Source organism: Anarhichas minor, unplaced genomic scaffold (assembly GCF_050575085.1).
Source record: "Anarhichas minor isolate MPS153535 unplaced genomic scaffold, ASM5057508v1 ptg000086l, whole genome shotgun sequence".
NCBI classification, from domain to species: domain Eukaryota; kingdom Metazoa; phylum Chordata; class Actinopteri; order Perciformes; family Anarhichadidae; genus Anarhichas; species Anarhichas minor.
Genome location: NW_027466532.1, coordinates 693,304 through 716,367, shown reverse-complemented (window position 1 = coordinate 716,367; position 23,064 = coordinate 693,304). Strand labels below are relative to the sequence as shown.

Sequence of the window (23,064 nt, the reverse complement as noted above, 5' to 3'; positions counted from 1 at the left end):
CATATACACAGTGAGACAAAATAAAGTGTATAATGTCATCATGTGACAATACTATAAAAACTGGACAGATGTTGCATCAATGTTACAAATGTTCCAGTGTTAGACAGGTGAGATATGGGACAAGCTAATTCACACTCATTTATGTATTTATTTGTTTTAACTGTCAGCCCCTACAGCTGATATTGTTTACATCACTTTTTGAAATCAGTTGTAACAAAATCATTTCAATTATGCGTGTAATTTTAAATGTTTTAAAACAGTTACTATCATATGAACATACACAATAATACAACAACAAAAACAATTAAATTCATGTATTTGTTGATAAAGGTACCGATTCATATTTGAAAAATGAGTGGTATAACAGAAACTGTTCCTTCCTTCTCTATCTTTTTGTAGACTTGTTTTTTATTTATTGTGAACAGCTGTCTCTTGTTCTTATTGGCTGATCTGTGACATGGTGAAAAAAAAGCTCTGCTCTCTGATTGGCTGAAATCGAGGGCAGCAATGAGAGTTTCTTCCAGAGATGTATGGCTGAAGATGACCAGTCCTGTACACAGTACTAGTTGGTTCGTTTAGCTTACCTTTGGTATATAGTACAGTCTACTGCGGTAGCAGCCTATTGGCATTTTGCTGTGTAACTATACCTCTGAGCTGGTTTAAAGTTTCTGGATGTATATTGAGTCCAGGTGTGTGTTTGGTGGGATCCCCCCCCTTTCTTCCATAGTCCGTCCTCCAGATGCTTAGCGGCTCCTGAAATATTGACACCGTCACCACCTCCATCAGCACAGACCGGGCCAGGCAGGGCGGCCCCTGTGTGAGCTGCGGCCGTCTGTAGCTCTCCTGTGCTCCTGCAGGAGGCAGTGTAGCGGGTGTTTCTGTCCATGGTGCTGAAGATTCGGCTGGCTCTGTCCGGGGTGCTGAAAAGCTCGGGGCTGCTGGGCTCAGTCTGAGGCTGCTGCTATACTGATCCAGTCCTTCCGCAGTGTTTTGGCGGTGAGCTGTGGTTGCAGTCCCTGTAGAAGGTCTATCTGCCAGTCCGGAGATGTCGAAGCGGAGGGGGAGGGGAGCGTAAGGTAAGGCGTTATGTCTCTCTGACAAAGAGCGTGAAGCGCACTTATTTGTTGGTATTTTCTGGGGCCTTGGGCCTTACGGGGGATTCCACACCGAGCAGGGAGGACGTGATGAAGCTGTATAAAGGCTAGCCCACCGCGGATGTCAGACTGCTTTCTGCCGGTTTTCCTTTAGCGGAGAATAATTTCTGCCCTCCGAATGCGCGGACGGTCGGGCTTTATAACAGATTACTATTGTCGGTGATGATTCCCGGCCCCTACAATGGCGGCCCGGTGTCGATGCAGTCAATTTATTAAAAGTCTAAACCGCAGAACGCCGGTGGCCTTTGTATGTGTTGTGTCTTATAAGAAGAGAAGAGCGAGGCCTCGTGGTTCTCAGCCCGGCCTTCATCTCTACTGTCACCGCACAAGCAGCCTATAAGCCTACAAACTACTTGATATTCGCACTTGGGTTTGTGTGTGAAATGTTCTGTCAGGCGAAATGTAGAAGCCGTCAATCCACATTGAAAGTGACGCCATGCTGAGCACCGCTGTCTGCTGTCACACTGACATCCATCACATACCTCCGTGTTCTATATCCAAGAGCATGACGAATCTTCAAATGGAATTATATGTGACATATGATATATTTTGAAGTTTTCTCTTTAACTAATTCATTTATTATTATTACTATTTATTTTTGATCTTTCAATATATATTTCATATATATCATTGTTTATTACATATTTAATTGTGTGATGTTTTTGATATTACTGAACTCTTAATTACACCATTGAATGTATTCAATTAAACCACAACACTTTCTGCAGCATCATCTATATTCTGTAGCTGTGTGCTGCAATACGTCGGGCCAGAATGGCTAAACTGACCAATATGATACAAATATTTTATCTGATAAAAGAAATATTTCCTTTTCATCACCAGCTCACAGTAAAGGGTTTCTGTGTGTGTTTCATCCAACAGAAAATGAGTTCAAAGGTCAGACACTGAGCCAGTGGTGGACCAGGGGAAAGCAATCAACCAGCAACAAAGTATTTCTCTCTCTATCCATCCCTCCCTCCCTCCCTCCCTCCCTCTCTCTCTATCTATCTATCTATCCATCAATCCGTCTGTCTGTTTGTCTGTCTGTGTGTCTGTCTGTCTGTGTCTTTGTCTGTGTCTTTGTCTGTCTGTCTGCCTGTGTGTTTGTCTGTCTGTCTGTGTGTTTGTCTGTCTGTCTGTGTGTTTGTCTGTCTGCCTGTGTGTCTGTGTGTTTGTCTGTCTGCCTGTTTGTCTGTGTCTTTGTCTGTCTGTCTGTCTGTGTGTTTGTCTGTCTGTCTGTCTGTGTGTTTGTCTGTCTGCCTGTGTGTCTGTGTGTTTGTCTGTCTGCCTGTTTGTCTGTGTGTTTGTCTGTCTGTCTGTCTGTGTGTTTGTCTGTCTGTCTGTCTGTGTGTTTGTCTGTCTGCCTGTGTGTCTGTGTGTTTGTCTGTCTGTCTGTCTGTGTGTTTGTCTGTCTGCCTGTGTGTCTGTGTGTTTGTCTGTCATCATTAATGGATCTTGCCTCCCTCTTTTTTTCAGATGAGCCAAGACACTGCAGAGACACGAACACGAACCCGCTCCAAAGGAAGCCGGGGTCAGTATACACGCACACGCACACGCACACACACACACACACACACACACACACACACACACACACACACACACACACACACACACACACACACTGAGGGGGTGCAGGGTGTACATGAATGTGGGCCCCCACGTGTAAAAACATGGTATCTTGCTAAAAGGTTCTCTAGGACTCCAGTGTTGGAAGATAACCTGGCGTCAGGTTTACTGTGTGTCAAATGATTTTCTAGTTAATTGATACATTTACTATTTTCCTCAATAGATTTGGCTCATTTCGTGACACTTAACGATCTCAAATTCTAAGTGCACACAACTTTGTCACAACTGTTTCATGGGATTCACAACTCTATTGCATGTATGCAAAAGGTAATAATACCTGCAATCATCATGGCAGCCAACTCTTATATACAAATACTTACTGTTCTATACAAGAATGGCAGTGTTGTCTAGCTGAATGCTACTGTACTGAGCTCCTTAGATTCTGATTTCAACAGGTAGATGTTTAATAATGTACAACACAGAGACAGCATATATCTGTGTGCATAAATTACATTTATTTGTGTAGACATGTGTTACATGTACTGTTACAGTAAGAGAACATTCACCTTTGATCTTTCATGTTAAGACATAGACAGTAAACAGAAAATGTGCCACAAAATGATATCCATGAAGTCCAAAAACCTGATGAAGTAAAAACATCCGGTAGTTGAGTAAAAAACAACAAATTCTACCTCTTCACAGAACGTAACATCATGTCATAGAGATTTATGGACTATACATGTATATGTAGATTTAGACAATTAAACGGATCTTTCTTCATGTGTTGTCTCTAACAATGAAAGAAGTTATGAATAACATGATGATTTCACTGAGAATCAAATCAGTTTTGATCAGCAAGACGTGCAAATTTTTATTATGCAAATTGTAAACAATTGTACTTATTCTTTTACACACGTGTGCCAAAGCAAGTGCAGTGTGCTTGAATGAATGAAGAATTCTAATATGTTGTGAACAACAAACTGATTGTTCAGAGATATGAACTTATTGTTTTTGAAATTCTAATAAGAGTTGAGCCAAAGCTAATGAGAAATTGAACTATATTTTGAATCGTGGCCTCGCTACAAGTGATAGCCTCAAGATAATGTAATTATCGATGACTAAAGACCCTTATCATTTCAGGAGCGACTAACATTACCAAACAATTTCTTTGTCTTTCTGGGGCTCTGTGGCCCAATAGAGCAATTGTCATCTTTGCTGGTTCGTAATCCAGTTTGCAAGTTTTGTACTCACCTCATGAAGACAGAAAGAGTCATATACTCTGTATGGACAAGGATGAATTTCAAAATGTGAAAATGTGCCACGAGTAAGCCTCCACAAAATAAAAGCATCGCTGTCTTTGCATTTGACTTTTATTTCTGCATCTACTGACTCTCCTGTTGCTTTACTCTCAGTGTCATCAGACCTTGTGGGCCAAGAGATGAAGCAGGAGTTAAAGTGAGTGATTACATGCTTCACTTCACACTATCATGATGTATGAAGTTTGTTTTGTGTGTATGAAGTGTGTATTTGTCTTGCTGTGTGTCAGTAGCAGCTGTCCCACCCCTGGATGTGATGGCAAAGGCCACGTCAGTGGAAGATACTCTCGACATAGAAGGTAGGAACCATACTGTATGTCATCAAACAGCTAGTGCTTTGTATTTTGGTATGTCACCAAAAGCTCACAGAATCAGCACTCAGATGGAGACGATCAAGGCAATTGCTGTATTTCATAATTTTATGTTATCATACATTAAATATACAGCCCTGCTAGAAGCTCCAATGTTCATTACATCTCACAATGTAAAGTGTTGGCCAGAACAACAACAACAAGCTAGTGATTTTGCTGTTTTATGTTAGCATGTTAGTTGTTAGCATTCACTTACATAGCCGTCCTGCAATCCTCAGCATACTGGGATGCCCAATAGTGAAGAAGAGGAAGCTGGAAGAGGCGGAAGCTGAGGAGAACCAGTCTGCTCCCAAGAGGAGGAACCAGCCTGCCACAGAAGCAGGAGACGAAGGCTTCAATGCAGACAGTGACGCAGCAGAAGAGGAGGAAGTACAGAAAGAGGAGAAAGAGGAGGAAGACGACAACGATCTCAAAGAGAAGAAGAAAAACGAAACGAAATGCAGCCCAGAGTCAACGAAAAGTGAGTAAAAAAAAACCTGAAAAGTTATCTTGAAACATTAAACACAGTATCAGTGTGCAGACAGCAGACAGGGCTGGAACAAGGGAAACGGGGGCCTCACTCTCAGGTGGATCTCGTCAAACCAGTTCACGAAAGTGAGATTTCCCACTCTGCTCTTTCACATTGTTTCATTTGAATCACTGTTAGATGCCTTTTAAATGAATCTAAACGTAGACATAATTAATCGAAATCGAAACTAATAGCTTGCCAAAAAAGCAAAGATTATAGAAATGTCAGAATTGTTTTAATAAATTTGTTTAGCAGAACAATGTTGTTGTTGTTATTGTTCCATCTAATTAATACCTAAGATGACAGCCATAACCCAAGGCTGGGTTAGGAGACTCATCCTTTTACCTCATTTTTAGGTTGACTAAATTGTTGCAATACGGCAGCAAACAAGAAGAATGTAAGCTGGTCTGAAGACCATCAGCTGAGTGGCTTTTAGAGTCCACAGTCATGCTTGCAGTGTGACGCTGTACTGTCACAATAGGACTGGACCTGAATGCTAACGTCAGCATAACATGCTGACAATGACAATGTTTGCGTGCTGATGGAGTTAATGTTTAGCATGATATTATAGTTTAGCTTGTTAGCATGCTAACATGCTAATTAGCACTAAACAGCACAGCTGGTCTGATGGGAATCCTAAAACTAACGAATAAAAATTTTGATGATGGTGCTAGATGAAAAAGATCATCATTGGGTCAACAATCAAAATGTTGCTGGTCACTGCTAGCGTGTTAAAACACCTTTGTACAGAAACCATGTTTATGATATGAGCTGAGATACATCATCAGTCACTTTCAAGCCCCCTGTTAGACTGTTAGAGGCATGAGTGATTTTCAGTTCAACAATAAAGTGCAGGGGAGAACAAACTAGTCTTTCCCAGTTCATCGTTAATAGAAGGACATTTATTTTAAGTTGAGTTTTAAAAGAGTGAGCACTCACGGCTTAAGTACACACAGGGAAAAGGATGGTTTGGATGCGCTGCATGTTTGGGAGTAGCAGCAGACTTGACTGATTGCCTGAACATGCTCAATGTCTTCACCTCAATAATGCTAAAGAAGTCAGATAAGGTCAACTACAAGGTCAGTCCCAATGTGACCATGTAGGGATGACTAAGACAAAGCCATGGTGACAGTAACATTTGTCTTTACTTTGAATCCACAGCAGACTGCTCACTGGTGACAACAGAGGACACAGAAACAGCAGTTTGTCCTCTGGCTGAAGTTGGCGACAATGAAAGCTTCACTTCGGAGACTGAGAACGAAACGGAAACGGAGAGAACTACTGAGGAAGTGAAGCCAGTAACAGACACTGATGAGCATCAGCAGGAGGAAACAGAGACCAAGGAGGAGGAGCAGGAGGAGGAGGAAGGTCAGCTGGTGACAAAGGACCAGTCATCAGAGCAACCTGAAGAAGAAACGGGGGTTACAGAGCCTAAAGAAACAAAAGAAGAGGAGGAAGAAGAAGCAGATGAAGAAAAAGAAGAGGAAGAGCAGCAGCAAAGGCAAGAGAATATCGTAGAAGAAAAGACGATAGAAAGACATATGATGAGTCAGGAAAACTCTGATCACCAGTACTCCAGTGGAGATTACAACCATCAGGCCAAAGAATCAAAAGACCAGAGTGAGAGGGAGGAAGAGGAGGAGGAGGAAGAGGAGGAGGAGGAGGAGGAGGAGGAGGAAGAGGAGAGGGAGGTCCACCAAGAGATTGACGCTCCTTACACTTTGAGTCCACGCACTCAGGGATCTGAGGCTGAGCTGTCACTCAGGGAAGAAAAGGTCAGCACTCCTATGACTGAGGAAGAGGAGGAGGATGAAGATGAAAGAGAGGAAGAGGAGGATGAGAGGCAGAGGAAGGAAGTAGGCGAGGTGGTGGAGGAGGAAGAGGAGGACCGGGACTCAAGCAAAGCCTCTCCGGCAACAGTGGTTATAGAAGTCCGCTCAGAGGAGGATGATGACGAGGATGATGACGAGGAGGAGGAGGAGGAAGAAGAGGAGGAGGAGTATGAAAGAGAGGAGCAGGATCGTGTCTCAGAGGGCTCAGGAATCACGGACGACTCCGAGAACTGGGATATGACTCGAGGGAACCTGGGGCTGCTGGAGCAGGCCATCGCCCTGAAGGCGGAGGAGGTGAAGGGGGGGCAGGAGGCCCGGAGCTCCCCGGACTACCAACCATACAGCACCTCCAGCAAGAGCTCCGAGCCTGCTGCTGTAGCCCGCCGCACTGCTCACTACAGCAAAGGTACTTCCTGTTACTACTGCCAAACACAACAACAGTTCAAATTGCTCCTGTTTATTTTATGGATTAGTGGATTCCTATGTTTGGTAAATACCATACATTAGGTCTAAATATTATATTCATCACTCGAATCTATTTATTTTGCGTAGAATTGTTGATTCAATTGACTTGACTTGCCTTCTTATCACTGGCGCCCGGTCTTCGTACAGTTTACTACTGGTACTAGTTAATGGTGTGCAGATCCATACCCACAGTATCAATACTACCAACACTTGAGGTCTTGTTTTAACTGGTCTTACCCTGGCTCAGTTCAGCTAGCTAGAAGATACTGGTATCATATGAAGAAACCCTAAGAAGCTTGTCGGATAGGAGCTAAATAACGCTCCGAAGTTGGGATCGATTTTGGCAAGGGAAAAACTGACATAGCGATTTGTGAAGCGGCCACTTGACCTCTCACCTCATGATATGTGAATGGAAATGGCTTCTATGGGTATCCATGAGTCTCCCCTTCACAGACATGCCCACTTTATGATATTCCCATGCTGTTTGAAGGAAATACCAAGAGGTTGTTGAATGCCGTATAGATGTGTTATTTTCAACCTGTACTGAAAGGGGGAATTGCATAACGTATGACTGGAGAGCTGAGCCTCTTTTGGATCCAATGAGCCCAATTATCCAGTCCATAGAAGCCATTTCACATAGAGAGACCATTGTTTGAACCTTAACATCAGTGTATAAAATGACCTGGTGTGACCGCTATGATAATCACAGCCTCATGAAACTTTACCACCACAAACTAGAGACAGAGGGCATTCAGAGGATGTTTGGTTGTAAGTAAATTGACAATAAGGGTTATCTGAGCAGTTTACACAACAGAAGTGCTCACCAAACGCTGAAAAATGCAATTTGTATTATTTACCATTCAGACTGTTTTGTATTTGAACCTGCATGGGATGCAGTCACTAACAGAGAATAGAGAAAAGAAATGCCTCATGTTTGGTAAATCACTCAGTGGTAATAACAATGTATTCAGAAGCCTATTAATGATGCATAAAAGGCATCGTTATCGATAGCAGTCCGTGAGACTCTGGGCCTGGTAGTACTTGGTAGTAGGTCAGAGCCAAATGTTGAGGTACCTTCACCCCTTGTTACTACTGACTGATGTGCTCCAATTCATTTTTGCTGCCATCTAAATCACACCATCCTCTATTCAGAGAAGAAGGAGGTGAAGTGTCCAACCCCAGGGTGTGACGGTACAGGTCATGTGACTGGGCTGTACCCTCACCATCGCAGCCTTTCTGGATGTCCTCACAAAGACCGAATCCCTCCAGAGAGTGAGTGCACGTTACCTCTCATAACGCCGTAGACCACCAGTACAAATGTGACGCTCTTGTGCATCTTGTGTCACTTTCAGGGATACAGCAACTCAAACACAGTCCTTAGATCTCTTTTTAATGTGACATACAGACCATTGTTATTGTGATATTTAACAGCTAGCTTGTTCTTACCATTACTACCAGCATTGGTATTACTTCTACCACTACTACTTCCTTCTATTTTAGAAGAAAATACTACACTAATACTCCTACCTTTATAACCACTGCTGTTTTTCAAATGTTGTTGTTACTACTGCTAGTGTGTGAAAGCGACTGACCTGAGTATGTGTCTGCTGTGTGTCTGTAGTCCTGGCCATGCATGAGAACGTCTTGAAGTGTCCGACTGCTGGCTGCACAGGCCAAGGCCATGTCAACAGTAACCGCAACACACACCGCAGGTTAATAAAACACACAAGGACACACAAACACACACACACACAAACACACACACACACACACACACACACAGTAGAACACATGTGCCCAACTAGCACAACAAATATGGCCAGGGAACATATGGCAGATGTTTCTGTGTCTTCTAAAGGCCAAAATTAGGGACTTGAGAAAAAGTTGAAGTTAGTATTTTTTGGTTTTGAGATTAATGTGAGGATTTTTCTCATAGTTTGGATTCAGAAATCTATGCATAATGTCAAAGACATCAATGTTCCTACACAGTCTATGGTCTGGCAGAGGTGCCGTTATTAATAATGGTCTAACTGTAGTTTTGGAGGCCTTTAGAGTCAAATTCTGGAGTAGTCACAATGGAAATGATCAAAAATGAATAGTGCACATTTGAACAAAATATTGAGTGAATCCCAGAGGAGACCCAATCTCACCTAATACTACTAACACATACTTACACTGTCTTTAGAAAGCTGAAATAATTCAAACACCTGCATATTAAATGTCTACCTATTCATGAGAGTTTTGTCCCATTAAATGCAAACATTTGGATATGTCCTCCGTCAGTCTGTCCGGCTGTCCCATCGCAGCAGCAACTAAGCTGAACAAGAGCCAGGACAAGCAGGTCCATTTACAGGCTTCACCCAGCGAACCCTCTTCCAACTCTGACAGAGTGCTCAGGTGATTTATTTTTTCACTTCAGTGTTTTAAAGCATAGATACATACAAGGTATCGTCAACGAAATGTAGTTTAAAGTTCCAGCTACGTCTATGTCACCGTAGCAATAATGCATAACTGACGTCTTCTCCTCCAGGCCCATGTGCTTTGTGAAACAGCTGGAGATCCCTCAGTACGGCAGCTACCGGCCCAACACAGTGACCACCACACCTCGAGCTAACCTGGCCAAGGAGCTGGAGAAATACTCCAAGGTGTCTTTTGACTATGCAAGCTTTGATGTCCAGGTGTTTGGAAAGCGTATGCTCATTCCAAAGACACCCAGCAGCACTGAAACATCACCCAAAGCCTTGAAATGTAAGAGCCACACACTTCACCTCCACGCTCCACTTCTACATTAGATTTTGGCATGCAATTTGTTGAAATGCAACATGAAGCGTAACAATGAACTTTGAACATTAACTCTGTAATATTTGAGAGTTGAAAAATCTGACAATGCAATCCATCGAAATTCATTTTTTATTTCATTAAATAATCATGATCTCAAACTGCTTAATTCAAGTTCACAAAAAAGTTGTGTGCACAAATTAAAAGAACATACATTGAATCTCTCATTTCGATAACCACATCTCTCTGTCCTGCTAAATTCCTGGACTTGTCTCAAGTCCACAGTCTGTATCAAGATGAAAAAAAACATTCACACAATGTCCAACTACAAAACTGGAAAAATGAATCATAAAAAATAGACAATAAAGAAGCAGAAAAGGTAGAAGCTATCCTAGACACAGTCAAATATGATGTCTTAAAAGACAACAGTTGAAAGGATGAAGATGATTGATTGGGTGTTCCGGCCATGGGTATTCAAAATGATCCCATTGGATCTAATGCAGCTTGTGGTATAATGTGTTTTGATTTTCCAGGGAAATATGTGAATATTCCTCAGATTCTTAAATGTGTTTTAAATCACATTTAGAGTTACACATTGCTGTCATTTGAGAACATAAAGTCGTTATTATTGTTCTTACAGATTAGTTTGTAGTTTTCTCCACCTGCCAGGCTCCGTACATTACTGTGTGTTTACACAATAATGCATGACTCCTTTGCTGCCTTGCACAACAACCACCAATGGATGAAAACAAATGTGATATTATTGCAGTGGTGGGCCGTCAGTCTGCTGGCCTAAACATAATCACAAAGCTATAACTATTTTATAATTTAATAATGTTTCTTAAATACACTACATGTATTATAATTTATAAAAATATTTCCCCATTATCTTATCTTCTCATTGCACAGCTACTGTCTTCCTCAGTTGCTCTGCTTCCAGTGCAGCTTGTTTTAAGTAGAGCTTTTATCCAATCAGATTTCACCTCTGTGTCTCTAGGTAAGAACAGAGGCCCAGGCCTGCAGACTCACAAGTGAATCCCTTTGCACTTTAAGTGAATGGGGACGATATTGTTGATTGTCATAGTGTTCAACCAATCAGATCTTTAGTTTGACATGTTGGGCGTATTCTTTGACGTGTCAGAGCCTGCCAGCTGGCCTATAATGACGTCAGCATTACGTGCAGCTCAGTGTCCATGTGTAGCTCTGCCGCGAGGTGCAGCGTGTGCTGTGATTGGTCAGTGGGCGAACACGTGACTATCGTGAAACAAAACTTAACAGCAGAGGCTGTCGGGTAGTGAATCACATCATGTGATGCAGCTCAGCCAATCAAATATGGGCATTCTGACTGAGTGAGATGCACCATGACACAGGAGGCTGAGACGAGGAAAGACATTGCAGAGCAGTACGTTCAACATTTAAGTTGTGAAAGTAAAATCCTATGATAATCTCTTTGGGTCGCAGTCATTAAGGAATGACGGTGGATCCCACAGCCAGACCAGCTGAGAACATTATATTTTCCTGAATTTAGGCTTTTGCATTTTCTAAATGCTGTAGCATTATTCAAACGACTGGTACCGAACGGTTTAATACGAAGATGTACATAGTTACAGCCTTAAAAATGAATAATAGCTGTGACGCCATCATGTGGTTATAAGGTGATATTTCAGCTGCAGGACAGCAGTGAAGGCCCAGGTATAAAATGCACAGCCCGCCACTGTATTACTGTAACTACCATCAGCAGCTCTGTTAGCCATGTTTAGCTATAACGTTACATATAGTGGTCTGCTCTCCTGTTCTTGTTCCAGCATATTCATTTTGCTCCATCCCCACACAGCTAAATCATTCCCTAAGGCCTCCTCCCCCAGTCACAGTGTGTCAGGAGGCTTTTCTATGAGCGCCTCGTCCTCCAGTAGTTATGACTACAGCCAAGATGCAGAGGCAGCCCACATGGCAGCAACAGCCATCCTCAACCTGTCCACCCGCTGCTGGGAGAGACCAGAGACCATCAGCACCAAGCCCAGGGAACCCTGCTCCAAGGTACACTATGTAGACTAGATAAACAGTGCAGGGCACTCCCATGCTCTTTTCATTTTGTTCACTTTATTTGCACTGACTGCGAATCTGAACCCTGTAGGAGTCGGACATTGAAGTGGATGAAAACGGCACCTTGGACCTCAGCATGAAGAAGACCAAAAGGGAGGGTGTGCAGCCTCCAGAGCCTTCGTCCTCCTCCTCGTCATCCTCTCAACACATCGGAGCCACCCTGTCTCAGAGCAACACTCAGCCTGAGTGGGAGGGGCCGCTGGACTTCACCAAGTCCAGTGGAGTCAAAGAGGAAGACCATGAAGAGGTACACGCTTGCAGAAATCACACCACTGTGAGAAAAGACAGACACATATAAGGAGAGCGAATGACAACGTTTGTTTGTCCCCCATGTTACCCGTGTTTCACCTTTCTCCAGGTGGAATACACGGCTCCTTCATACACCTCCTCTGATGGTGAGGAAGAGGACCAGGAGAACCTGGAAGACAGAAAGTACCCCGGTGAGGTCACCACCGGCAGCTTCAAGGTCAACTTTCAGCCCAAAGACAGCAAAAAGGAGATTCTTATGTAAGTCACAACTCTTACCACATGTCCAATCAACACATTGCGTGACACGGTAGCTTAACCAATGGCACACTAGCAGTAAGTGTGCACCAGAGTATTGTAAATGTTGAAGTGCCCTCTCATCTGTATGCTAAATGATTAGCCATTGGCAGTTGCACAGCCTATTTACAGTAGTTGATTTTTCTCCACCCACATTCCAAGAAGACCCGCCCTACTCTGCCTCTGATTGGCTAGTACTCATTGCCATCCCTGCAGAATTTGCAGAAGTTTATAGCTGATGAACAAGATTGGTGGAAGGTTGGTAGGTTAATGATTTTATCTCAGATGTGGATAGTTTCATGAGGATGGCAGTCTTCTTGTACAGTTTAGTGCTTCAATATAGGATTACAACATCCTGATTATGGGAGGAAAATGTTGCTATGCACATTGCCAATCAGTTGGAGATTTGAATTTTAATGTGGTGTCATAATTACATGTCATGTTAACCTTAATGTCGATATTGCACTTTGATTAACAAGATCATAAAAAATACCATAATATCAAAATATTTGCTTACCCCTGTATCCCTATAAAAGATGAATATAAATACATTATGAATGAATACAGAAACATCAACACCACTTAAAACAAAAAACCTTCAGATTTGGTCAAGGATCTGAAGCCTGGTTACAGTTCATGTGGGACAAGCATCAACCACCACAGTCCATTAAACAATTATGCAACCATATACTGTACCTCAAATGTATTTCTCTTAAACCTAATGCTATGTTCATGTCACACAGAGTTTCTGTAAATATCAGTTTCCAACTCGTAGATAGCATGTGTGACGGCCCTCCCACTTTCCGGGAGGCTGAGTGGACAACCTCAGCCAGGTCTTTGGATTGATTCAGCTCTCTTGGGCCTTCCAGGCTATGAGACTGTCTCTCCCTTCACCCCTAAACATCCCTTCTGCACTATTGTCTTTTGGTTTTGCACCTTCAACACCTCCACAGCCCACATACCACACATCCATGCACTGCCTCCATTGCCGACATTACTGATCTACACACACTTAGTTTACCAATGTTTGTAAAGTTTGAGCATTTCGTACATTTTAAAGTTAGTAATTAAACCCACATGTAACGAACACAATGCACTGCATTTTTAACAATATATTTTGAACAGTTGTACAACCTCTTTGAGTCGTTAGGTGATGTGAACTCTCAAATCTTTCCCATCTCTACCATCCAACCCATATGACATAAACACAGCATTAGGTTCAGAGTTGCCGCAATAGCTGTATAGGAGCAAGTGATATTCAATATTGGCTACTTATATTCTGTTGAAACAAAAACAAATCAAAAAGTATAGTATAAGTATCGTGTTTTTATCTGGCGTGTCAGTATAAGCATCCTCTTCAAAGGCAATGGACTGATGTGTGAGTGTGTGTCTTGACCATAGATGTCCCACCCCAGGCTGTGATGGCAGTGGACACATCACTGGCAACTACGCATCACACCGAAGGTAAGACCTGCACTCTGACTTGGAAATGATAAGTGAAGTATGTTTGCTTTACAAATCTATAGTGTGATCGCATTACGCAGATTTGATGATTCTGACCAGAATCATTTTAGAAGGAAAAGGGGAGTGACTGGTAAATTTGATCGCATTTTTCCAGTTGTATATGGAAACACTGAAAAAATTTGGCAAAATTACAAGCTCTATTAAATCTTACTTCCTGGAAAGACTCAACAAATCTGTTACCAGCCTGTGGAAATGTAGATAAGCATGACGCAGAGCTTGAATGAGTCCTGCCCCGTTAGATTTCTGTCCAACCGAGTACCACTGCTTGTCATTCAGTACGGCCACTTTCTAATGAATGTACGAATCTAATAATATAGTTACTGTAAGTGTTGGATCTAAATAGATCCTTTTTCTGCTCAAACAAGCCACAAGGAGGCCAAATGTGCAGCTGTGTTAAGTACAATATGTTGGAAGTTGGAAAGCTGGTGGATAAGAGCATAGACTTCTGCTTGAGCCTGTAAAAGCCTCTCTCCATACATCATGGCCTGAACAGAGGCTGGCAGGTAGCAGAGATATGTCTTAATATCATTTATGCACATCAATTTCTACTTGTATTTCATATCACAAATTAAGCCGTCAAATTAATAATTCTTGCACTTGCTCATGCCCCCAAATTCTGCATGTACATGCTTTGTAGGCTGAGTCGAGTACAGTTTAAGCACTGGCATGACAGGCTGCTCTCTGGTATTTAACCCCTTAGGAACACATAAGGAACATTCATTCAAAATAAATGTTTTTCTAGGTATAAAGATCTGCATAAACCCTTTCAAAAGAACCACACTATTTTCACATTATTTGCTATGACTGGTGTTCAGATGACATGGGTCCAAGTAAAATAATCTACTGAAAGTTGATGATGTTTCACCATTCAAATGTGGCCTCTTCAGTTCCAATGAGAGGGCTAGAGTACCGCCTGGTGAAGGAACATGAGTCCTGCAGAAATGCTGTCATTAGAATTAAAGAGGCCTTTCAAATCAGCAGCAAACATCAGCAGTGGATTGTTTCATTTGCACCTGATATCATTCTGCCTCGATGACTGGGATGACTCGACACACACACACACATACACACACACACATTCATCGCTGATTATTTTTCCTATCCAACTACTCCACCACTGTAGAGATCAGATAATAAAATAACTCCTGTCCTCCCTGTGTGTGTGCTGCCCAGTCCTGTCCTGGTTCTGTAGTCCAGTTCAGGTTCTGGCTCTTTCCTTCACTCATACTCAGACATCCTGTTCTCAGTCTGGTTTTCTGACGCTCTCTCTCTAACCTATCTTCCAGTCTGTCAGGCTGTCCTCTTGCTGATAAATCACTTCGGACCCTCATGGCTGCCCACACAGCTGAACTAAAGTATGTCTGCTTCTCCTGTCTCTCACCTCCAACATGTTCACTGAGCACTCAGTCTGCAGCTACAGCTCTGTCCCTGCTCTCCTTTTAACACAAATATAAAATAGTCAGAATCAATCATAATTAAGTCCAATATTGAAAAATCAAAACCCAAAACAATGAGCCCTAATGATTTAGTGAGAAAAGCTGGTTTCTGCCTGCAGTCTGCTGATAATGTAAGCCTGTGGAGTGAAAGAACGTCTGTGTGTGTCATAGGTGTCCCACTCCAGGTTGTGATGGATCAGGCCACATCACAGGAAACTACGCTTCACATAGAAGGTAGGAGCTCTCCTCCTGTTCTGCCTGCAGTACCATCAGTCACTCTGTGCAGACGGATACTGTGATTGGTCCTCTTTGTTCCTTCCTGCCAGTCTGTCCGGATGCCCTCGAGCCAAGAAAGGCGGGGTCAAATCAACCCCCACCAAAGATGACAAGGAAGACTCTGAGCTCTTGAGGTGAGCAACAGAAGCTCATTGGCTCTTGCAACCAAGCAAGACATATCTAACATTCGACTGTCACTGTACCACGACTGTTAGGAGATGAGGGATATATATAATCAAGTGATTAACAACAGTTGCTCACTCTTCATGAAACTTATCGTGGATGTTCTTACACTCTGGAGGAGGAATCCTAGTGTTCTGCGTGACCCCCTGACCTTTCAGTCAACACCACCATCAGGACAAAATGTGTACTCATACACGAGAAATACATCTAACAGGCAGGTTGTCATGACATTTACTGAACACTTTACCACCCTCAGAACAAAGGCAGATTACCATCCACTGTACTGAGCACATTCATGTTCTGAAGGTTTTTAGTTCAGTTATCTGTTCTATTTTACTATTCTATATGGAAAATGGAAAAGAGATCAATGATAGATTTATGCTATTGAGAAAACAGGAAATGTTAGGTCATTCAAAAGTAAAGTGGAGTGTCAAATAAGCTTATTTTTAATTAACTGAGGGGTGTAAATGTAAACTTTTCATTTAACATAATTCATTTTTAATTTTTAATTTTATTTATGTAATAAATCGTACATACATTTGAGTACATTTGTCGGAACCTTCTGGGACCTCCCAATTGACTCCCAATTAATTCCTGGTGCATTTTTCTTGAGCACTGCTTTCTATTATAATTCTAAAACTAAATCACCACATTTGGACTGATGTGTCAGTCTTGTGCTGGCCTCTTGACATCTCCGCTGTCCATCGGTGAGAGTGCAAACAGTCACACGATGGTCTCTGCCTATCTCCAGGTGTCCAGTTCCTGGCTGTGACAGCCTGGGCCACATCAGCGGGAAGTATGCCACCCACCGCAGTGCCTACGGCTGTCCGCTGGCAGCCCGCCGGCAGAAGGAAGGTCTCCTTAACGGCACTCCCTTCTCCTGGAAGGCCTTCAAGACTGAGGGACCAACCTGCCCGACGCCAGGCTGCGACGGCTCCGGCCACGCTAACGGCAGTTTCCTGACACACCGCAGGTATCCTCAATATCTGAGGGTCTCAGCACACACAGTGTTATCCCAAACCTAGCTGAGAGTTTAATCTCAGCCTAATAATCTCAGCCTTGTTAGAATGTTAGAGCTCTTGATCCTGATCTGCTGCTCCTCTCAGTCTGTCAGGTTGTCCCAGAGCAACGGCCAACAAGAAGAGATCCAAATTCCCCGGAGACGAGTATATCACTGCAAAGTTCAGAGCCAGTGATGGTAAGAGACAGAACTTTCCAATCTACCTGATAGTGTGACCCATATGTCCCCCAAACTACTAATAATACCAAAAGACATAGAGACATGAAGACATAAAACTTCCCTTAGGTTTGTCAGGGACAACAACACATAACATGCACAGACTCAGAGACAGATGTGTAGCCCAGATGTAATGTCCTCTACACTTTGATAGACTTGTTGCCACTGCATGCAGCACCACTATGGATCTGCAAATATAAGTGATGTCTGTGATAAAAATGTGTGACAGTTGTCTTGATGCTCTGTTTGCTAACTGTGTGTTGTTGCTTTCGCCCAGTTCTTGACAACGATGAGGACATCAAGCAGCTCAACAAGGAGATCAACGAGCTGGGCGAGTCCAACACAGAGATGGAGGCTGACATGATGAACCTGCACACTCAGGTGAGCTCAGCTGCTCAGCTCGCTGCACTTCTGCCAGCAGGAGGAGGATGAGACACCCAATGCCTTTTAAAGTACATCAAGGAGACACTTCCATGTGATGGGAGGCTGTTTAAAATTGATCAGAGGCAATAACTGACTGTAGAGAGAGATGGAAGCTGTACAGACCAGCTTCATTGATGCATTAGTAGAGCTGAATATGGTGCAGCCAGTAAGTCTCTCTGCCAGTTTGTCAGTGGTACTAAAACTGAAAAACCCCTGCAACCCAAAATCATGGTTCTATTGTCAAGCTCTTTGTTTTGCTACTTCAAGACTGAGTTCTGTGTCTGTCTCTGCTTCAGATCTCTTCAATGGAGAAGAACCTGAAGAGCATGGAGGAGGAGAACAAACATATCGAGGAGAGGAATGAGGCCTTATTCCTGGAGCTATCCGGCCTGAGTCAGGCCTTGATCCGCAGCCTGACCAACATCCGCTTGCCTGCCATGGTGAGAATACACAATGTCTTTTGGTTTGTTTGAAAGGACATTGGGTTCTCTCCACACAGTTACATATTCCACATGTTCGGGGGCTGACCCCACTGGGACAGTTGATGTGGATATTTCTTTAAAACACACCACTACGTGGTAGGGGTGGGAATCACCAGAGATCCCGCGATACGATATTATCACGATACTTAGGTCACGACACGATATTATCACGATACTTAGGTCACGATACGATATTATCACGATACTGCGATATTCTGAGTATTGCGATAACATAGGCCTATATTGCGATTTATTACTTTTTTCAACTTCAAATTATGTCCCTGGAAAACTGTGTCAACATGTTTTATCTAATAAGATAAAGTTTTCAGTCTGTTCATCTCATTTTTATTGCAGCACAATAGGATTGTCAAGCAGACAGACTGACCAACAATGTCATAAATGTTGCATGAACCCGACAAACTGAATGTATTACTACATAGTCCAACTTAACTAAATGCAAACGTGTGGACTCAGTATATGAACTATAACTTATATAAGTAGGATATAATAGTTATATAACTCAGTATAACTTGCGATGCGTGGACGTCAAGGGCAGAGAGACAGTTATGCGCTGCACTCTCCCCATGAGCCTGGCTACTGTTGGCAGATTTAACCCCGTTGTGAGGCCAGATGTCTCTATCTTTGTTTTGACCAACTTCCTACCAATCACGCTGACCCGGGACCTTTGCTGACCTCACCAGAAAACAACTCAGCACCATCTAGTGGACTGAAAAAGCAATTGATTTTTTTAAAATAGTTTACATATTAAAATATCGATACTTGGCGTCCGTATATCGATACAATATCGCCACGAAAAATATCGCGATACTATGCTGTATCGATTTTTTCCCCCACCCCTACTACGTGGCCCATGCTCGGGCTTATGTGTGCATGCATTCATCCATTAACATTGATTGGAACGGCCTCTTAGCGGCGGCCTTGAGAGAACCAATGTTACAATGTAACCAAGCGTTACCTTACACTTTCTCCCATTTTAGAATAGAAATACTGTATATAGAGAAATAATTAAAGAATATAAATAATACTAAGTATGTAAAATATGTGCATAATACTACAATATAACAACATACATGTAATAAATAATGTATAAAACAATAAATAACAAATAATAATTCAGTGTGTAAAAATGCAAGAATAAAATAAATAAATAGGAATATTGGTTCAAAAGAACAGTATAAAAAAAACAGTCTTAATGTAAACCAGAGTGTTTGAGTAAACCAGAATATTAAACAGTTGCACTAAATGATTGTACTCTTATTGTTATTGTTATGTCAAAACTGCTGACTTGAAGTTTACATGTGACATGCATAACAATGACCTCCTCAATGAGGTGTGGGTGTTATTCCTGTGGGACCCGTGGGACCCGGGCTGACCGTAACCACTTAGTGTAACTAGCATGGAGAGTGGCGCACATGCACGTGGGGCTGAAGGAGTCTCTGGGAAGACAGAGGCTGAGGGTCTTTTCAATAGAAGCACTTTCAGGCCCCTTTTGGAGAGTGACCATGTGGGCATGTGTTGTAACTGAGCAAACAGACAACAGCCTCTTTAAACTGGGATCTGTGAAGACCTATTAGCGTTCCCAGTTACTGTTAGCGAGCCAAACTAAGTGAGCTTAGAACACACAGTTCAGAGCAGCAGTTCTTACAAAGTAACAGTACAAAAGCCTCTCAGAACTGAGAGCACTAAAGCTGTAGATAAACCCTTGTGCTCAAAATCTGATCTGCTCAGTTTATAATTGAAAAATGAGAGTGGATGAGGTTCTTGTCTTGTTTGTTTGACCCATGAACCTCCCCTCCAGCCTACCCTGTGAGAGTTATTTTGGTCATATACTACGTCATCCCAATAATGACGCGGATGGGCTTACAATGCAATAATTTGAACGCCCTGAGTGTTTCATTCAGACGCTAAAGGATGTCTTGTGCATCCTATCAGACACCGAGGGGCGTGACCAAGCTCTTGTTTTGACGCCCTGGGAATGATGACAAGCTGTCCTTGATCAATCTGCTTTTCAAGACTAGCATATGACCTTTTTTCCCAGAGGACGTGTCTTCAGACAGCTATATTCTCATTTTAGAGAATATAGCTAACTCCTCCTACCACTAGTTTCATCTTCATTCATATTGAGGGGGAAATGTCCATAGCACATTATGTGCTCAACTGATGATTGTCATTTTGTATTCTATGAGTCAGTAATAAGTAGAAGTTTACCATTCAAACTCTTACTCTGAATCGACTCAAACTTTCTGACTTCTGAACTTGTGTGTGTTCAGCAGGAGCCGCTGTCAGAGCAGAACTTTGACAGCTATGTGGACACCCTGACCCACATGTTTACCAATAAAGACTGCTACCAGAACCCTGAGAACCGGGCTCTGCTCGAGTCCATCAACAAGGCAGTGAAGGGCATCGAGGTGTGACGGACAGGAGGAGGACAGGGAGCGGGGCATCACAGTGACTACACCAATCTTTCTTTCCCAACCCTTTAGATACTGTATGTAATTAATTCTTCTCATTTGGAACTTTGTCATCTGTTCTTTGCATTAGTTTGCTGTTTGCATGTTGCTTTATGATGGTATGAGCGTGAACAGATTAGGGTGTGGACGTAAAGCGTGGTACAACACTGGAATGAAACTGTTACTGTAAGTAAGGGCATCTCAAGGTATACGCAGACAGGCAAGAGTACAGAACAAAGTCAGGAGTGCAGTATACAGCCTGAGCTGAGCAGACTCTCTTAGTTAGTGAACATATTCCATCTCCACTTAATAATGTTGATAGTATTCTACTGTATATGAGCATAGTGATGTTGCACCTCCAGGACTAGTTTGTAGATTCATTCTTACTATTGCTGTGTAACTAGTTAAATCCTTTGCAAATGTTGGTTTAATAACTTATTCATTCATGTCTGCTGTATTATTTTTTATGTATGCCTATTTATTATTCATTATATATTTATTATTTTTTTTATTTCCAAATGCTACCTGAGAAGATTTTAAATGGTAACCAAGAGAAGGGAATCATTTCCTCTGCATTGTTGAACAAAGAGGAAATATTTTAAGATATCAACTATAAATTGTTTTATATATCTTATTATTTATTTAAAATACTGGGATCTTTTTAAGTGCAAATATTTTGTAACTGAAAGTTTTTTAATCATTTTCTAAAAATTTTTTTTTTGGGTGCTTCTGTTTATATTATTTCCCTTTTTATTTTCACAAACTATTTTGAGTACATTGCAATACACTGGGAATATTGAGCTACACATATTTGGTATTTATTTGGTGATGAAGAACAAAGTGATGGTGAATATTTATTTTGTATTGTCTGTGTGTTAATGATGGCTGTGTAAGGATTAGTCTTTAACTTGCTCTTGAAATAAAGGTTAACCCACAGTATATGTGGACTGGACCGATTGTCTTTTTGTATTGACTCAAACTTACATTATTTAATTTTTAGGGCCCGAGCACCGACGTAGTCGGAGCGGAGGACCTATTGTTATTCTAATGTTTATTAAAAAGGAGGTACTGGGGATACTGGGAATTTTTGGAAATTTGGCATGCAAGCAAGAATTTGCGTAAATTGCAGTCTGATTGGGGTGTCCAGCTACGGTATGAAATATTGGCTCGATAGCGCCCCCTATTTAGTAGCCCCAACATTGGGTTTCACTTAGCTGTATGAAATTTGGTAGGTATGTGGAACGTGATGGGACGTACAAAAAATCCTCACCAAACCAAACAGGAAGTCGGCCATTTTGAATTTGCTGACGTTTTTGGACCATTTCAAGGAGCCCTACTTTAACGAACTCCTCCTAGAGATTTAACCCGATCGACTTCAGATTTGGTCAGTAGGCTCTTAAGACCTTGGCATTTAAAAGTTGCTCAAAGATCAAAAAGTTATTGAACTATGTGTCCGTGGCATGGCGGCAAAAACACACCATTCGCCATGAAAAAGGAAGTTGGCATAACTCGGCCGTACATTGTCGAATCTGCTCCAAATCTCTCATATGTCATAACATCCTGACTCGGAACACATCTATATGATAATTTAGAATCATAGTAATAGCGCCACCTAGTGTCAACTGGAAGTTGTAAGTTTTGTACTTTGACATCCTGCTCTTCACAGATTAATCAAATCCTTCTCAAATGTTGTCAGAAAAGCCTTAAGACCTTGATAATGCTTCATTGTGAAAATTGTAAGACGTTGTTGAAGGGCGGCGACGTGGCAGCTCGGCGAATTTCAATTCTTTGCCATGAAGAAATAAACTGACGTAACTCGACTCCACATCATCAGATATTTACCAGATTTCACATGTTTGATTAGACTCCAGGCCTGAAGACATTTGCAGGCCAATTTTGAATCAGTCATAGCGCCACCTACTGGTAACAGGAAGTTAAAGTCTTTATACTTTGGCTTGTTTCTCTTAGTAGGTAAATCAGATCAACATCAAATTAGTCCCACACAAATATAAGAAGTTCATAATGCCAGTTCATGAAGCTTTTGATGTTTCGTCGAACGCCATTGCCGTGGCGATGCAGTCTTCGCCGTGAAAAACGAAGGTCATTTTGAGAGGCTAAAAATGCTCGAAACATAAGCAAACTTGGCATTCATATTTAAAGCCCAAAATTTAGTTATATAATATGATTTTATTGCTTCAGTGTCAAATCGGCTCAATAGCGCCCCCTACAACATTTCGAAGAAGCAGCCCTCGCAGTACGTTTCACGTAGATTTACTAAATTTGGTAGGAACATGTATCACATGTGGACTTAAAAGAAAGTCTCTTGGTGCTCTAAACCCAACCGGAAGTCAGTCATTTTTAATTTTTTATGAATTTCTAGTGTCGTTTTTGTC

The 23,064-nt window shown here is 42.0% G+C and overlaps 1 protein-coding gene across 1 annotated transcript; it reads left to right on the top strand.

Annotated features, from left to right (window-relative positions):
• The first annotated feature begins 998 nt into the window (after window positions 1-998).
• On the top strand, window positions 999-20,635 carry myt1a (myelin transcription factor 1a). Its single transcript, XM_076081709.1, has 23 exons — window positions 999-1,076; window positions 2,037-2,104; window positions 2,631-2,685; window positions 4,136-4,178; window positions 4,273-4,338; window positions 4,629-4,870; window positions 6,080-7,156; window positions 8,368-8,487; window positions 8,837-8,927; window positions 9,499-9,612; window positions 9,746-9,963; window positions 11,828-12,030; window positions 12,128-12,343; window positions 12,455-12,603; window positions 14,041-14,103; window positions 15,450-15,518; window positions 15,771-15,833; window positions 15,926-16,009; window positions 16,810-17,031; window positions 17,165-17,256; window positions 17,573-17,676; window positions 18,015-18,158; window positions 20,492-20,635. The coding sequence occupies exons 3-23, from the start codon at window positions 2,631-2,633 to the stop codon at window positions 20,633-20,635; spliced, it is 3,579 nt and encodes a 1,192-aa protein (XP_075937824.1). The 5' UTR covers window positions 999-1,076; window positions 2,037-2,104.
• The last annotated feature ends 2,429 nt before the right edge of the window (window positions 20,636-23,064 follow it).

Bases quoted from the DNA above. Each gene is read 5' to 3' on its own strand.
- myt1a (XM_076081709.1), top strand. From the start codon at position 2,631: ATGAGCCAAGACACTGCAGAGACACGAACACGAACCCGCTCCAAAGGA. The intron at 4,871-6,079 runs GTGAGTAAAAAA...TTGAATCCACAG, and splicing joins CAGCCCAGAGTCAACGAAAA to CAGACTGCTCACTGGTGACA. The intron at 12,031-12,127 runs GTACACTATGTA...TGAACCCTGTAG, and splicing joins CCAGGGAACCCTGCTCCAAG to GAGTCGGACATTGAAGTGGA.